Source organism: Salmo trutta, chromosome 20 (genome assembly GCF_901001165.1).
Source record: "Salmo trutta chromosome 20, fSalTru1.1, whole genome shotgun sequence".
NCBI lineage: Eukaryota > Metazoa > Chordata > Actinopteri > Salmoniformes > Salmonidae > Salmo > Salmo trutta.
In genome coordinates, this window is record NC_042976.1 from 39499883 (window position 1) to 39516135 (window position 16253).

Below are 16253 nucleotides of genomic sequence, written 5' to 3' on the forward strand. Positions count from 1 at the left end.
CAAACACAGCTCACCTTGAAGTTCACTTTTGATAAGGCAACTCTCCATCATGTAGAGGAGGACAGTGACCATGATGTCCAGTAGCTGACACTCCTCCGTCACGTGACGTGCTAAGTCCTCATTGCTGAACAGCTGTACACTGATATGCACGATGCGGTTGGACATGGTATCCGACTCCTGGCTTTTCATCAGAGTTTTCATGATGAAAGCATAATGTTGAACAAATGTTTTCGTGAAGGTGATCTACAAAACAACAAAAAAGCACAACAATCAAACGGGTAATAATTGATTACATTCTGCTGTCATAAGGGGCGGCAGGGTGGCCTAGTGGTTAGAGCGTTGGACTAGTAACCGAAAGGTTGCAAGTTCGAATCCCCGAGCTGACAAGGTACAAATCTGTCGTTCTGCCCAAGGCAGAACCCACTGTTCCTAGGCCGTCATTGAAAATAAGAATTTGTTCTTAACTGACTTGCCTAATTAAATAAAAGGTCAAATAAAAAAAACAGCTTCTCAACAAAAAAAAAGGGAAAAAAAGAATGCAGCAGAGCCACTACACTTATCTACAACCTGAAATACATACCTTGTAGTCTTGATCTGGCAGCATGTTCAGTAGAAAAGTAACCATCTTCTGAGGAAACTCGTACTTTATTGTCCAAAACAGCAACTCCTCCAGAAAACATTTGTGTTTCAGAGAGTCCATAATGGATGGATCTATGGACAGAATATACATTATTCAAACTGGTGACTCCTGCCAATGTTGAGTTTCACATATAAAAAAAATATTTAAAAAATCTGTATATCATTCATCATTACATAGAATGTAATGCATGTTATGTAAATTACCTTTGGTTGTGCTACTAAGTTTCACCCTCTTTCTCTGTCCAATAGATTGCCCCCCATCTTGATCCTCCTTTAAGAAAAACAATGGAAAGTATTATAACTACTCTATCTATATTTCAATACTGAGAAGAAAGACTAACTATTCTGATACAGTATTCACATACCTCTTTATTGGACTCAGAGCTGGATGGTGCTGCAGCTCCTAAGGAAAACAGAGCAGAGACAGATGGCAGCCATTACTTCATTATTTCCTTGATTAATGAGTCATTGAGAAACACTACTTCCATTATGTTTCCATACTACAACAAATGGCATGCTATCAGGGACTCTTATTTTGAGTTCCAACTCCTAAAGAGGGGATGAGGTCTTACCCAGTAAGCCCAGAGCCCCTGTCTCAGACCCTCGTGTGGGCTCCGCAGCCCCAGTCTGGGCCTTCTGCTCCACAGACACCAGGCCTGAGTTCTTCAGTGCTGACAGGTAGTTCTCGTAGTTCTTTTTTGCAAATACATTCTCTTCTTGACCTATAGGGCATATTTACATATGAGATATGTATTACACTAACAGACATTCATTAGCATGTGTGGAGCATTGAATTATTATAGTTTGGCAATATTGATTAGTATCATGTCACCTTTTGATAGTTTCTCTCCCCTCCGGTCAGAATAACACATCACTCAATGGCACTATGAGTAAGTGGAAACAGACATATTTACCCATGCTCAGGTCCTTGAATGTTTGCTGATTGGTTAGGATCTTTGTCAGCACAGTTCTCATTGCTCCGCCCATCTTCGTCAGTTCTTCTAGGAAGGAGATCTGGGGCTCCAGCTGCTGTAAGACCTTCTGTAGGTCCCTCTCAGTTGATGTGTCTGTGAGAGCAAGGTATGATAAATGTTGCGAAATTAAAATGTGTCAGATCGTTGTAAAATAACTTTCAGCACAATGTTTTGTTCTCCGAGGGCTGCTTAATTGCAAATCAGGTGATTTTAGGGTATCCTGTAGACATAGTGTGATGCTGTTTCTCCCACCTGGTTCAGTGTATCCATCCCTTAGGTACTGGATGATACAGATGATGAAGCGAGGTAGGACCATCTCTGACATCAGTATTAAGTCTCGGGGGACTGAAGGAACATTCTCCCCGGTTCTTAACCGATGCCGTCTGCAAAACCTGACAGAACAACATCCATATATGTTCATTTCATAACCAAGAGAAGTACCTAAAGTAAATTGTGGTAGTATTTGGGAACAATTACTGGACAACCTATCTAATGGACACTAGCAGTGTATTTTGTCTTCCTTTGATAGTGCAAGATGTGTATTTTAAGTTAGGCTAGTAGTATATCTGACTGCCTTGAATAAAATGTCATGCAATGTCATCCATCAGACAAAATAACTACAGAAGAGTAAACTAATAACTTAAAAGGAATGGTGGGGAGTAAGCTGCAAAGAAGATATGTCAAAGCAACTGCCCGTAAAAAAAACAAATTTGAATTTAGAAAAGAACCTGTGTGGCATCGATATGAGTCAGAAACATTTATTCTGTCAAAATTGACTAAAGTGTAAATGGTGTCATAAAGTCATTGTTGTCCAAAACTGAGTTTTGTGGGACTGGTGGTCGTGACTGCGTCAGAACACAAATGAAGGTTCGGTTCGTTTCAATCCTGCCCACAAGTAATCATCAATTCGGAGTGCAGCTGCAAGACCCAATCGTAATGCCCGTGGTAAATGTGGGTTGACTTTGGTAATCCCTATGGGGCTAGTTACAGACCGTCTGGAAAATACACCATGTATATATAGGACAATTATAAAATTCCAATAATCCAAATGTCTATGACTTAATGTATAGTTGGTTTGAGTTAAAGTCATTCATATACAAATATTTAAATATTTAATGAGAAAATTAAAAGGTGCACAAAATGAAAATATTGTCTTGTTTATAGGTGGTCCCTAACTAGCCCCAGAGATAGGCTATCGAAAGTCAAATCAACTTTGCAATGGGCGCACACCAGACTGAAGCTAATTGGCAGAATAATTTGGTTAACTCTTCCCACCTGCAAACACACACCCACATCAAACCACACCAAAACCAACTCACGTTTGAATTGAATCATGGCCTCTAACATTTCTTAATTAACCAAATCTAAAAATAATTTTTAAAAAAAGAGGCCAAATCAGGAATCGCAGTCACCCTTTAAATCTAAACATGAGCTGATATGTTACAAGAAGTGATCGACTTATTCTGCAGGGAAAATTTTTAATTATCCTAGAAACCTTGTAGGATTAGTTCATTTCAATAGCACAGTATTTGCATTAAGAATATAAAATGCAAACCTATAAAATGCAAGTATTAAGTTTTGTTCAATTTGATTCTTAAAGGTAAACTGTTTCTGTTGCGAGAGGTAATAAATACACCTCTGCTGTGTTTATAGCCATTGTTCAAAGCTGTGTGTACTTGACTAGATTGCTGGGGTTGGGTCCTATGACAGGGACGTGAACCAGCCTCTGGTGTTTTGTTAGCAAGCTAACGCCCAATTTATTTATTTTTTCCAAATCATTTGTATTTTAAATCACATCAGAGCTTTTTCAGAGCTCCAATTCGTGAGAAAAAAAAAATCCGAATTGGGATGTCTGTCTAAACGCAGGCTAACTAGTGCCCCCATAAAATAAATAACTTGTTTAGGTTTTGTATACCTAAATCTAAAGAGTAATGGTTTTTCAATCAATAGCATGTTCAGTGACAACATACATGTCAGTAAAATTAAGGGGACCTGTCAAAACGGTACAGTTGGATGGTTTATTGCTATTTAAAACGAGACTCAGTAAGGCAGCATACTCCCAACTAGGTAAAACTTTGCGAACTAGCTGTTAGCCAGCAAACTAGGCATTATCATGACGAACTAGCTGTTAGTAAACAAACTAGGCATTATCATGACAGTCTAGCTAACGCTAGACATGCCCCATACATTTTTTTAAATTGTTTGATGTCAGGTACTGTCAAAAAATGCCAAGTATTAAGTATTATCAATTTATTAGAAAATGTCACTAACCTAGCTAGCCAGTTGACGTTAGCTAGCTAACGTTAGCTATTAGCCAGCTAGCGCTCTTAAGCTAAGGACTTACCCAGTTTCTCGCATGACATTACTATCTCCACAGTCACAGGCCCCACCAGCCTGGCTCCTGAACATATTGAAATCATGGCCTGTGTGATCGCCGTTGTTAAAACACTCTGCGCAGAGTGACATGCAAGGAGAAATGCCACAAGTCCGACAGCGGTATGCCACAAAATTGGCTGTCCAAACCAAGCCGCATAGAGTAGCATTGTCATAGGACCGGACCGTTTTGCAGAACTCCTCGAAACCTTCTCCTCCTGCTATTAGACATTTACACCAGTCAAGAGCCTCGGTGTCTGCCGCTGGCTTTTCTGGATTAAGAACAGAATCAAGCAGCTCTTGAAGTTGTCGGACACCAGAGCTGTTGTCAGTCCGATTAAGGTCTGATTTTAAATGAGCAGCAGTAGATTTCTTGTCCCGGCGTAGCAGCAAAGCCGCCATCATGCACTCTGGCTTGTACACAAATGTATTTTTGTTGTCCTGTTGCTACGTTCTCGTGATTTCTCGCGATACATCCGATATTGTGTTCACTGTTTGTGTTCCGCGTCTATTGTGTTAAACCAATGACGTATATAAATCATTGGTTCAAACACACTGACCTAGCTTCATTGCAAATCCACATCCAGTTTGGCAGGTGATCAAGCTGTGTAGTCGTTTCGGCTACTGCTGTCCGGTAGGCAGCTGATCAACCGTGACCATGCAATTTTGTACACCAAAAGTTATATAGACAAACCATCACAACCCACGATTAGAGTAAACTAGCTAATCCCTAACTATGGAATGATAATGCCAGTGGTGGCAGTAACTAGTGGAATCAGAAAATGTTATGCATGTTTTGTATTGCAAAAACACCATGATCATAGAGCTGTACTACTTTTCTTAGCGTCTGTTCCACTTCGGATTGTTTTCATTGAGACCCCACTAATGCGGAAGTGTCACTCTGTACACCCTCCCCGTGGCTCTGAAGAGGGGTGTGCTGTGAGTTTTAGCTTTCTATGCCATATTCTAGCTCAGATGTGGCCAGCAGAAGGTAAACAATAAAACCAAGTCTTGGATTGCATTTACAGGGAGCAGCTATCGTGTACAATCTAGCTTCCTTGATATCTGTTGTCTTTCTGATAGGGCTCTCGGCGTTGAGTGTATGTACCGTTAGCTGTAGCAGGTCAAGGTTTGCTATCCAGCCAATATGAAACTGAAAGAGTTGGAAAGTTGTCTTCAACAAGTGGACGCCTTTGAAGAACCCAAGATTCTTCTTGAACAATATCCAACCAGCCCTCACATTGCAGGTGAGACTACTCCACAATAATCAATATAGGTGGCCCACTAAAGCTATAACATTACAAACGTGTGTTTGTTGTTAAAGGTAGACTCAGCCAGTCAGCCATATGACATCACGTCATACACATAGGAGCAACTTTTGCTTAGATGTCAACTACAACAATCTGCCAAAACCTCCTACTGGCTCTTCACAATTTGTTTGCATGCCAATTTGACTTTTGTTGTAATTGCTGAGTCTAATTTTAGTCATTTAAACATGTATCTTTTCAGCATGTATGCTTTATACAATCCACAACACATTTGATGACATCGAGGGCAAATTGGTTGCAGATTTGGGATGCGGATGTGGCGTTCTTAGCATTGGAGCAGCAATGCTTGATGCAGGGTAAGAAAATAACACCAACTGTCTGAATAAAGGTTATTGTACTGGAGTATTTATCTAACCACTCACCTTGTTCTCTTACAGTTTGTGTGTTGGGTTTGACATTGATCCCGATGCACTGGAGATATTCAAAAGGAACTCTGAGGAATTTGAGCTGACCAATGTAGACCTGATCCAGTGTGACATGTGCTCCCTGAGATCCCATGCATATGCCAAGAAATTTGACACTGTGATAATGAATCCTCCATTTGGTACCAAACACAACCAAGGTGAGATCACATTTTAAGGTAATAAAACAACCAATTGACGTGTTATAAACCTTGATTGCTTTCTCAAAAATAAAGGTATGGACATGCAGTTTCTGAGGACCGCTTTAACTATGGCAACAACAGCAGTATATTCCCTTCACAAAACATCAACACGAGGCGTAAGTTGTCAGAACACTCCATGGTGTACTACTCTTTCATCAACTTCTGTCAAGTGTTGTCTAATTCCTCTTTTTGCCTAATTGCAGCACATACAGAAGAAAGCGAGTGACTGGGGAGTAAACATGGAAGTAATAGCAGGTAACAGAAATGTCACAATGGAGTCAGTAGTGTTGTAGTACTCGAGTCTACTTCTGACTCACCTTACTTGATAGGCAAACTATTAGCAGCACTGGGTGCGCAGAGCAGCGAGGGTTGTTCTCTAGCAGTGGGAAGGCTCTGCCTCCAATCATAGGCTACACAACGCTCAAGCGACTCTTGCTTCCTCGTAATGACCAGTCTACTATTTAGCTTTGCCTGGTTAACAAAATTAAAACAGTCTAGCAATGTCGTTCTTTCCCCATGAGTATAGAAAAGTAGGCCGTTTGACTTTGTCATCTCGCTCTCTTTCCCCACAGCATCTCATAGCCAGGTTCTGACAAGTCTCCCTTTACTTTTCACTCTGCAAAAAAACATTTCTCACATTACATAAGTGGGTGAATACCAAAAATTTGAGCTGAGTCTGTTTATTATTGACAATCTTATCAATCTGACAGGAGCAATAGCCAATACTGTCTAGAGTTTATCCCTTCAAAACATTGCTGATTTGACAACTGTTGAACACAAAATAAAATGTGTGTGAGCCTGCGTATGAATGGCATGTTTCATAGGCTATTGCAGGCAATTATCACCATTGGGTAACAGGAGAAAAAGCTTTGCTTTACTTCAATGCTCACAAATCTTCCCGTCAGCCCACCAAGTTTCTGCTGGGCAGATGTCTACCATTTAAAGAGGCGCTAATCTACTGTAGAAGCAAACAACCAGCACTAACAAATGTCTAAAGAACCCCAAATCATTCATTTTGCATTCACTTTATGTGCACATAAACCAATGTTCATGTATGTATTTATTTTTGTTTAACTCTGACCCAGTGACTCAGACTTGAGCACTTGGACCAGGACTCGATAGTCAGCCATAGGAACTCTACCACTGGTGACTGACTTAGCCAGAGGGACTCGTAAACTCAACCACAACACTGCAGTGGAGGTGCTGAACAAGTACACCGAAATCAAACCTGACAGTGTGTTTCTCTCCTTGACAGAGCTAAGATATGACTTGCCAGCATCCTACAAGTTCCACAAAAAGAAATCGGTAAGAAAAACGTTGACAAGTCTAAATTGTTTCACCAAGTGTTTAACATATGCTTCTGAGAATCTGACTTAAAATCAAAACATTTGAATGGCTATTCACAAAACTTAAAAAGGAACAAGATCTATGCTTTATGACTCAACCGTATACACTTGATTAAAACAATTGAGGGAAAAAAATGAATGGCACTGATTAACAAGTTTCTATTAACATGCACATCTTTGTATGGAGGTGACTAAAACAGGTGTAATATGCTCCTGCTGAAATGATTTGTTTAGACGCAGTCAACACAACTAATAATCCATATTAAATAAGTCCCATAAAGTATGTTCAGGGTAGAAATGGATAGGTATTGACAATGTAAGATGCACACCACTGATAAGGCTGAACACGTTCCAGTCTTTCACATTCTAAATTGTTTTCTAGGTTGACATCAAGGTGGACTTTCTACGGTTTTCCACAACATGAAGCCTCCACTGGAATGGAATAAAGTCGTGTTTTCAAGGGGTTTCTTTTCAAATAAAATGTTTCAACGAGACGTGCTAGTACATCATTTCTAAGAGCCATTTTCAGTTTTGACAACTTTTGCAGCTGGAGCATCGGCATCTTTGCACACACCTTCCAGTGCTCGCTTCTTCGGGCTAGGAGGTGCTATTGGAGAAATGGAAGTTAAAAGGAAAAGATAAGATACTCAATTGTTCCAAAGTTGCTCATTGACAGACGTCTCAGCAGAATCCTGTCATTATATTGCGTGATTAACATAACTGCTCTTACCGTCGTCATTATCGCTATCATCAAATTTGGTCTTTCTGCCTTGGTAGTGTGATTTGCCATCACGTCCACCCCTGTCCCTTCGTCCTCCTCTCCCCCCTCTCCCACCTGATTTTCGGCCACCTGTACAGAGGAGGAAATGCACCATCAGATCAGAAATGACATTATGAAGAGAAAAATAAAAAAACGCCTTCAAATCAGTTACCTCTACCACCTCGACGTCTGTTGAGAGATTCCTGTTGGTCTTCAATTATCTTTTTCAGAGATTCCCTCTCTGCATCTCCCTCCACCACCTCCCACGTAACGTCTTCGCCTTTAATTTTCAAGTTTCCTCCACTTGCTTCCTTGGCCTTATCAAGAGCTTCCTTGGCACTCACTCTGAAGAGGATGGTACCCTTTAAGATAAATAATTATTTCCTATGACATTCATGTCATTGAAGGGTGGTTCAAACTGTTTATTACACTGCAATTACTACCTCTTTGGCACCCCTTGTGAAATCAATCCATTTGATTTGACCGTGACCTGAGAACACCTCGTGAAAGTCCTCTCTTGAAACACTGTCAAGATTGCCTGAGAACTTCAACAGGCATCCGGTCTGCTCGTCCAGAGATTTCTACAGTGTAAAATAAAGCAGCGGACCATTAGAACAACTTTAAACCTCCCTGTTTTGGGAAGAAAAATACAAATAGGGTCCTGTTCAATAGAAGAAAACAGGAGAAAAATGGCTTGAATTGGTGGTGGTGCTACTTTCAAAATGTTTAGCCATAATGAAAACAACCCTTTCAAAACAATCTCAATAAGGATTTGTGATAGCACTTCCAGAGATCTTACCATTTCCTCTTCTTCTGCTTGTTTTTGTTTTTCGTCCTTGTCACTGTAAAACAAATTTAATTTGGAACAATTTGCTTTACCATAAAAATACCATTCAGGAAGAAAAAAATAACATGATTAAAAGGTCAGTAATGTGCTCACTGTTTAGCTTTTGCCTTTGACTCTGCTTTTAACAGTTTTCTATCCTCTGTTTTCTTTGCATGGTAGTCCTCTCTGAAAACACAAGAGCAGTGTTAATTCTATTCATACCCTTTTCACCAGTATCAATAGGTCATATTAGACTTGGTAACGGTAGCTTAGCCTCCACCTACCTTGAAAGTATAATCATTTCATTTTCTTTGAATGATTTGGTGTCAGTGCGTGCTAGGAACTGCTTTGATGCTTCGTCAGTGTCAAAAACCAGGAATACTGAGCCCTGAAAATGGATGGAGATGCTGAATGTTTTGTATTACACACATTTGTTTAATAAAATAAAATTACAAAAATGGGGAAAATATCTCCTGACAAATGTTCTATAAATCTGTCCTGCAGAGTGTGCTGTCCTTTGGTCTTATGAGTGTTTGGAAACATGCGAGTGTAAGACCAAGTCAAGCTTTAGCGCTTGATCAAGACGGAGGGAAGGACAATTGGTATAGATCCCCAACCTGTACAAAACTCATCCTCCTAAAACTTGAAAGCATTTTACAGGACAGTACTCATCCCCCTTCACTCAAAACTCAGTCACAGCAGCAGCTGGACAAGGGGAATGAGACTTCAAAAGAAAATCTAAACAGATAGATATGGGGACTCTTATTTCAACAGCCATCAATCAGTATAATGGATAGTCTGTTGGTCCCTCGAGTATACAGCATATTGTACATTCCCTTTAAAATGTGTAGCTATAGCACTTTGAATTATATTGTTTAGTTTGTTTTCATGTACCGTCTTTTAAGCACATGATCAAATAAATTTCCTCCTGGTGGGATAATAAAGTTGATCTGAATCACCTTGAAATTCTTTTGGAAGTTGCGTCTCATCTGAATGTTTTCTATGGCGCCTTTCCCTTTCAGCCAACCCTCGATTTCATCAAGGGTTGTCTCCAATGGGAAACCTTTCTGGAAGATCATAGAAAATGTTTAACATACAAACACAGGGCTCCAAACAGCTGTAATTAGGTGCATCTTGAATATTGGAAAATTCAACGTACAATGTAGACAGATTTGTGTTTGAGGGTATCTTTGTACTTGTCGTCCAGCTCCGGTAAGGGCTTGCTTGAAATTCTCCTAATTTTTGTCTTATCCTCACTCAATTCCAAAAGGCCAGTCTGGGATTTCTTCAGAGACTCAACAATTACACTGTGATCGGTTGTCAAGCATTTCAGCCTGAAAATAATGAGGGGAAAGTTAGGAATTATGTTATAGCGAACAATAAACATGTATGTAGGCCTTACCAAGTACAATGCTTCAACTGATAAAATAAAATTGCACAAACCTGTTAAACTTGAGCATGGTTTCCAGGGTCACCCAGCCATCATCGAGCTGCAACTGTTCTTTGAGGAACTTGTCTCTTGGAAGGTTGTGATCACCGAAGTAGTACTTTGAAGATAAATAAAAACGTGTCAATCAGGGGAGATTTAGCATTATCCAGGTTAGTTGTCAGTATATACCACCATATTTGAATATACAGCTAGAGTATACCTCAATCTGTTGAGCCACCTTCTTCTCAAGTTCAGACATTTCTTGAATTTCTGCCATGATGAGTCTGAAAATAAGTCAATGGAGTATTTATTAGATCAAAATGTGACAGATCAGTATTATTGATTTATAAGGAACACAAACCAAATTGAAAATGCTTTAGCGACATGCACTAGCCGTGCCAGCTAATTACACAACGGTCAAGCGCAGGAAGATTGCGTGGGGAAAAGCATTTGCTTACCCACGTTTTCACTCCTGCCTGAAGACAGTCATGTTACCCAGCCTAGCAAGCTACCTAGTACTATATAAAGCCCATGTGACTTAATTTCGTTCATTAGTGGTTACAGTAACATAGCCTCTACATTCAAACGAAGACATGGCCTAACGGGCAGTTTACAGCGTGTCCAGCACGTACTTGAAATGCCTCGCTATGTCTGCTAACTCGTTACGTTAGCTTGCTAGTTAGCTAGCATGCAACTGTTTCTTTCTCCACGGGCCTCAAAAATACAATATAGGACAATTATATACCAAATAAGATGACTTGCATAGGAAGATTAAACTCTGGTTAATTGTAATATATTTACTTACTATGATATATTGACTTGCTTCCTGCAGAAATGTAGGTTGATCAGAAGGCTTTCTTCCACACACGCTAAATCACGTCGGCAAGCAAGTGGGTTGTCCTGCGTGCTACGGAGATTGTCGAGGGCCAAAACTGCCTTGGTGTGCTGTTTTACCAAAGATTTCTAACTTAACCAAGTAAGACCACTGCCTGTCATTTCCAATGGAACAAATGAGTCACAGTGGGCAGGACCAAGCACACGCTAGCGAGATCCTATTGGCGCGTTCTAGAATAATTCTGCATATGTCCGTTAGGGAACGCCTATTCTGTGAAGCGCGCGTGTGCAACAACTCAATTCGCCTTTGCACTCCTACACAGCGCGATTTTAACTTTTGCGTAGGGTAAAGTCTACTAAACTTAGTCCACTCTGTTCATGGCAGATTTTAGTTTTGGGAACAGAAATCTGTATTGAGAGCAACTGTTTCATCGATGAGAAAATTTGCAGAATGTCGGCCAAAATCTATCTGGTCCCATCTTCTCTCGCCCGCGGGCTTCCTCTCACTACTATATTTGGCAGTGAGTGGAAACGCCAAGCGGATGCTTCACATTTATACATCCAGTGAAATATCTGTCTCATTGTTCTGTGGTTTTACGTTCTGCACGACGACAGTACAGCTCTGCCTAAATTCTTCTTCGATGAGGTTTAACGGTGGTTGGCATTCATTAAAAGTTGCATTACCGCCACCTATTAGACTGGAGTATAACTCAATTATACTAAAATACACAAATACAACAAAAACCCTAACATCTAACGCTAAACTCAAAAAAAAATAAATATCTTTTTTAAATACCATACTCCCCTATTTAAATATATTTAGTCCTACTTCAGGCCAACAGTCTGAAATGATGGCACACTACCACTTAACACACCCTGTAACTCTTCTGATGTCAAGTCTCGCACACTGAAATACCTCTCTGCAGCTGCCACCACAACCTCTATTTTCTGCGACTTATGTTCCATCCCTGCAGTACAGTTGATAACCATTACTATAAATGCTAAAAATCCAATCTTACTGAAACGTATATCACTTGTTGGTTCATCCCTATGTACTGGTACAGATCTACTACTGACACCACTCCTCTCAGGATCCCTCCCCCTTGACCCATCTTCCTCTACTTTCTTCACTGCCTCAACATATGACAACTTCTGCACTACTCTAATCCTGAAAAACTCAACCTACCAGCTTTCACAATTACCACTACCCCAGTAAACACTCCTTTCAATGGCGCCCTTTTCTTGAGAGCAAAACAATACACATTTCTTGCCCACATTCGTTTAATGAGGAGCGCCTTCTCCCTCTGACCAGCAGAAACACAAACAATTACCACAAGACCACTTCTGGTTACCCTCACTGATTCCACAGCACCCAGCTCTGTTTTCACCCACCCTCATATTTTACCTTCAAACAGCTGAAAATACAATATTTTTGTTTATTGACAAGGTTCACAGCGGTTTAGATGGTACAATGATTCTCTACACTACACTTCCATGTTTTGTCACATAAACTGAAATTAGGCGAACTATTACAATTTAAGCAACCAGGAAATGGTGGAGCAATTTCTGCATATTGCATCTTTAAAGTTACATTTATCAAGTAAAATCAGGTGCATACTAAATCAATCAAACGCAGACTGTTGCAACGTTTAGGCAGTGGTCTGAATAATTGTGCATACCCCTTGTGCATACTAAGATTCAGATGTATGGTTGATGACATTTGTGCTTCAAATGTAGAGATTTGTCTAAAAACTGTGTGCATATGTAGAACTCTACCAGGTTAACCTGTCTAAGCCAAAATTACACAAATGGTAATGTAAAGTGCATGAGAACCAGTGTGTTAGATGTAAGTGGATTGAAAATGATGTGCTCTTTTTGTAATATTAAACCAGCGGTAATCATTTGTCACTGAACATTCATTTTTGGCCAACTGGGTATAAAAGATACTCTAAATAATGTACATTTTTGTAAAAAGATTCTTAGCACCTGTCACACACATACATAGCCCCTACCACTCAGGGACCGTATGGCACGAAGGAACTGCATCCATGTAATTTAGTTGATGTTTGTTGTAAAAGTACATTAAAAGACACTACAGACTGTAAATACAAATGCATCCGTGTGTTCTTGCTGGACTGGGGAGGCTTCCCACAACCTCCCAGGTGTCCAGCTCTGGGTCATACTTCTCAATGCTCTGCAGATACGTCCCCTTTGAATAGGAATATCCCCCGGTCACATAGATGCAGCCATTGATCACTACAGCACCACACTCCATCCTCCTCTCCTTCATCACTGACAACTGCCTCCACTCATCTCTCTCTGGATCGTAGCAGTCTGTGATCGTAGTCTGTCCTCCCACCAAGTACAGCTTGTTGTTCAGAGAAACAGAGCACAGGCCATACTCTGAAAGCATGAATACAATGATTTCCTTAACAACTATTACTGAATACAAATTCAAATAAATGCCCACCTCCTTCAAAATCTGTCATACCTGGATGAGGACTTATTGTGACAATGTTCCACTCATTGAGGTTTGGCCTGTAGGCCTGAATTTTTTCATAGGTGCTGCTTCCTCTGGATCCATAGTGGCCACCGGTCACATAGATTGTGTCATTCATGACACACGCAGTGGCATTTCCTACACCTTTGAAAGAGGAAGCATTTGATCAAAAACAGTGAACAGCCAAAACAATCCTGATTTCATTAGTGCTACTCAGTCAAATATTTTGCATGTTATTTTAATATGCAGAATAACTTGAAAGTAATTATTTACAGGTCAATGGCTGAGAATCAAATAGTGAATGAGTGGCCAAGATAGCTTTTGGCCCAACCATGTGAAACGGAAAAATTCAAGGGCAATACTAGAGCAACACAGACCTGCATGTTTGCTAAAGTCTCTTCTCATTGTAACTAACTCCTCTGTATAGTGCTTCTGTTTATGTTTTCATACCTTGTATCATGTTGGCTGTAGGGAACCATTTCTTTTTTAAGGGGTCATAGAATTCAGTCTCAAGTTGTATAGCTCCCCCTCTGTACCCTCCTATGGCATAGATACAGCCGTGTAAAGCCACAGAACAATGGTAGTATCTGGCAGTGATCATGGGGCATCCCTCAGTCCACTCATCACAATCACCATTATAAATCCAAACTGTGTCCAGGGCTTCAATAGTCTCAGTCATATAACCCCCAGTCACATAAATATTTGCCCCCAGTAAAGATACACTATAGCTCTCTCTTGTGTGTTCAGGCATATCTTTTCCTTGCACCCATGTGTTGCTTATTGGATCCCATATGTGGACTTCACAGAGCGGATGCCAGTAGTACCCTCCAATAACATACATGCTTGACGACAGTTTCTTCCTGCTCGCTGAAGTCTCTTTGCAGTTGGACGTCAAAGCGTTGATAATCAATGACCTTACTTTTCCCTCATTGCCCAGTAAGCATTGCCTCTGTCCATCCAGGGCAGTCTTGAAGTGCACCTCATCCAGCTCAAGGTGGATACAACAGAGTAGGCCCTGAACGTGATCAATACGGTTAACAATGTCATAGGTGACCCATTTGACCACAGCATCCAAGAGAACTTCATCCTTCCATACGTTGATGTTCTTAAGAGACATGACGGAACTCAGCTTGTCGTAGTCCACCTCCAAGAATTCCTCCTGCTGTAGAAGGTCCTCAAACCTGCTGACCATTACCCTTCGTGCCTCCCGCTCCAGCTCAGGGCAGATGTGCAGCTCAGCAAAAGAGTGCATACCCAGGCAGTTGTCCACATCCAGGAAGCGTATAAGGAAGTCTTCGCAAGCCTTCTTCACTGAGCTGAACTGTAAGAGGTCTGCTGCCTCCAGCAGGCTCTGTACATTCGTCTCAGTGATGTTCACCCTGGAAGTGTATACGTAGTTCACCAAAGCACTCAGAACGTCATAATCAATCCCCGTCAGTTTGATGAGGTTGTTTGACCGCTCTTTCATATCGGCTGTGAACATGACTTTGAAATAAGAGCTGCGGGCTGACAATGCTGCCTTGTGACAGTAAAATACCTGTCCTGTGGCACATTGTAGGGTGATGTCGGTGAATATGCCACCCAGGTAGAACTCTCTCAGAGCATCCAATAGTTCATTTGGATGGGCGATGTCACAAAAGTCATATATGTAGCTTTCTTTTCCTTTGTCTGACATAGTGGCTAGAAAATGAAGAGAAGATAGAACATATCATTCATAATTTGTGGAGTTAATTTCTTGTGCCATTTTATTTACTATAGGCCTAAAAACAACTAAAATCGGATAGCTTTTAATGGCTTTCTTTACATTTTGGCTTCCATCTTTACCACAACATAGGCTACTACAATATTAGGGCTATTTTTATCTATACACAGATCAGTAGGCTACGATCTGAGAGTACAATACGTTTCTACTCTCAAACCACTGGATTCTATACAACTAATTATTCACAACATTGTACCAACCATTAACCTTCAAATCCATATTCCCTCATTCACGCTTACCTTTCCACCGTCTAATGGCATGAATTGCGCTTTCTGGACTGAAACAGGCGCTCGCAGGCACTAACCTCAAATTAGCTCTCAGGACCTTTGCAGCACACCGCTGTCCTATTTTGGTATCTGTGTATAGTTGGAGAGGCGCCGGCTGTCACCCTGCTCCATATACTCCAGCCTGCTTCTCAGATAATAGGCTACGTACAACCAGCCAAATAGACCGCTTTAGCGAATCACCGTTCCCGTTATTCCCCGGACACACATTCTCCAACCACGGCAATGGTTGAGTCGAGACAGCATCGCTGCGCACAAGGACAATCCTACCCCAAAGTGAACAAAAAAACGGTATGGTTGGTAGCCTATTTTCATTTGATTGAGGAATTCCCCCACTGCAGAGCCACTTCCCATTCAGTCTCTTTCGTTGCCATGGCAGTTTTAGCCAAATCCTAATAAGGATTACGATTGCATAATCTAAAGAGAGATTGTAGTGTGGTGCCATGAACAAGCTCCGCATCAAACCTTATGACCAACACTGGCTTTGTGGTTCACAACCTCACTGCTAACTGCTAAGTAAAATCATCTAAGTGATGGACATTTTACTTTAGGCTTCGCTGTTGAAATAACAGGACATTACATTTATTAAATATA

General features: G+C 40.8%; 4 protein-coding genes across 11 annotated transcripts in view; 1 reads left to right on the forward strand and 3 right to left on the reverse strand.

Moving 5' to 3' along the window:
• LOC115156030 (E3 ubiquitin-protein ligase ubr3-like) overlaps positions 1 to 4814 on the reverse strand; it is a 40646-nt gene extending 35832 nt beyond the window's left edge. For all 4 annotated transcript variants that reach the window (XM_029703227.1, XM_029703226.1, XM_029703225.1 and 1 more), the window contains exons 1-8: positions 3958 to 4814; positions 1866 to 2005; positions 1554 to 1706; positions 1212 to 1361; positions 1005 to 1042; positions 844 to 910; positions 581 to 711; positions 15 to 243 (exon numbers count right to left, since the gene is read on the reverse strand). In XM_029703227.1, the coding sequence (XP_029559087.1) occupies positions 15 to 243; positions 581 to 711; positions 844 to 910; positions 1005 to 1042; positions 1212 to 1361; positions 1554 to 1706; positions 1866 to 2005; positions 3958 to 4391 (1342 nt within the window). In that variant the 5' untranslated portion in view covers positions 4392 to 4814. The remainder of the gene's footprint in view (positions 1 to 14; positions 244 to 580; positions 712 to 843; positions 911 to 1004; positions 1043 to 1211; positions 1362 to 1553; positions 1707 to 1865; positions 2006 to 3957) is intronic.
• Positions 4815 to 4885: 71 nt separating this feature from the next.
• Positions 4886 to 7758, forward strand: mettl5 (methyltransferase 5, N6-adenosine). Of its 3 annotated transcripts, none has more exons than XM_029703230.1 (7): positions 4886 to 4977; positions 5070 to 5233; positions 5496 to 5610; positions 5692 to 5876; positions 5952 to 6034; positions 6122 to 6173; positions 7174 to 7758. In XM_029703230.1, exons 2-7 carry the CDS (start codon positions 5134 to 5136, stop codon positions 7293 to 7295), a joined length of 657 nt encoding a protein of 218 aa, XP_029559090.1. In that variant the 5' UTR covers positions 4886 to 4977; positions 5070 to 5133; the 3' UTR covers positions 7296 to 7758. The 3 variants fall into 3 exon arrangements, with proteins under 3 accessions (XP_029559090.1, XP_029559089.1, XP_029559091.1); XM_029703231.1 differs by having other exon boundaries at positions 4907 to 5233; positions 7174 to 7223; positions 7647 to 7758; XM_029703229.1 differs by having other exon boundaries at positions 4902 to 5233.
• On the reverse strand, positions 6583 to 11199 carry LOC115156032 (lupus La protein homolog B). Its single transcript, XM_029703228.1, has 12 exons — positions 11085 to 11199; positions 10500 to 10563; positions 10294 to 10397; positions 10010 to 10184; positions 9810 to 9917; positions 9135 to 9238; positions 8965 to 9036; positions 8824 to 8866; positions 8468 to 8605; positions 8197 to 8386; positions 7995 to 8114; positions 6583 to 7871 (listed from the first exon to the last, which is right to left on the reverse strand). The coding sequence occupies exons 2-12, from the start codon at positions 10554 to 10556 to the stop codon at positions 7777 to 7779; spliced, it is 1206 nt and encodes a 401-aa protein (XP_029559088.1). The 5' UTR covers positions 10557 to 10563; positions 11085 to 11199; the 3' UTR covers positions 6583 to 7776.
• A 1396-nt stretch (positions 11200 to 12595) lies between these two features.
• Positions 12596 to 16081, reverse strand: klhl23 (kelch-like family member 23). Of its 3 annotated transcripts, none has more exons than XM_029703234.1 (4): positions 15680 to 16080; positions 14064 to 15293; positions 13605 to 13757; positions 12596 to 13516 (listed from the first exon to the last, which is right to left on the reverse strand). In XM_029703234.1, exons 2-4 carry the CDS (start codon positions 15286 to 15288, stop codon positions 13206 to 13208), a joined length of 1689 nt encoding a protein of 562 aa, XP_029559094.1. In that variant the 5' UTR covers positions 15289 to 15293; positions 15680 to 16080; the 3' UTR covers positions 12596 to 13205. The 3 variants fall into 3 exon arrangements, with proteins under 3 accessions (XP_029559094.1, XP_029559093.1, XP_029559095.1); XM_029703233.1 differs by having other exon boundaries at positions 15615 to 16080; XM_029703235.1 differs by having other exon boundaries at positions 13284 to 13481; positions 15615 to 16081.
• Between the last annotated feature and the right edge of the window lie 172 nt (positions 16082 to 16253).

Excerpts from the sequence above, each read along its gene's own strand:
- mettl5 (XM_029703230.1), top strand. The coding sequence starts at position 5,134 with ATGAAACTGAAAGAGTTGGAAAGTTGTCTTCAACAAGTGGACGCCTTT. Across the intron at positions 5,234-5,495 it reads AACCAGCCCTCACATTGCAG|CATGTATGCTTTATACAATC; the intron begins GTGAGACTACTC and ends GTATCTTTTCAG. Across the intron at positions 6,035-6,121 it reads ACAAAACATCAACACGAGGC|CACATACAGAAGAAAGCGAG; the intron begins GTAAGTTGTCAG and ends GCCTAATTGCAG.
- LOC115156032 (XM_029703228.1), bottom strand. The coding sequence starts at position 10,556 with ATGGCAGAAATTCAAGAAATGTCTGAACTTGAGAAGAAGGTGGCTCAA. Across the intron at positions 9,037-9,134 it reads GAAATGATTATACTTTCAAG|AGAGGACTACCATGCAAAGA; the intron begins GTAGGTGGAGGC and ends TTGTGTTTTCAG. Across the intron at positions 8,387-8,467 it reads TCACAAGGGGTGCCAAAGAG|GGTACCATCCTCTTCAGAGT; the intron begins GTAGTAATTGCA and ends TTTATCTTAAAG.
- klhl23 (XM_029703234.1), bottom strand. The coding sequence starts at position 15,288 with ATGTCAGACAAAGGAAAAGAAAGCTACATATATGACTTTTGTGACATC. Across the intron at positions 13,758-14,063 it reads TACAGCCAACATGATACAAG|GTGTAGGAAATGCCACTGCG; the intron begins GTATGAAAACAT and ends CCTCTTTCAAAG. Across the intron at positions 13,517-13,604 it reads CACAATAAGTCCTCATCCAG|AGTATGGCCTGTGCTCTGTT; the intron begins GTATGACAGATT and ends TCATGCTTTCAG.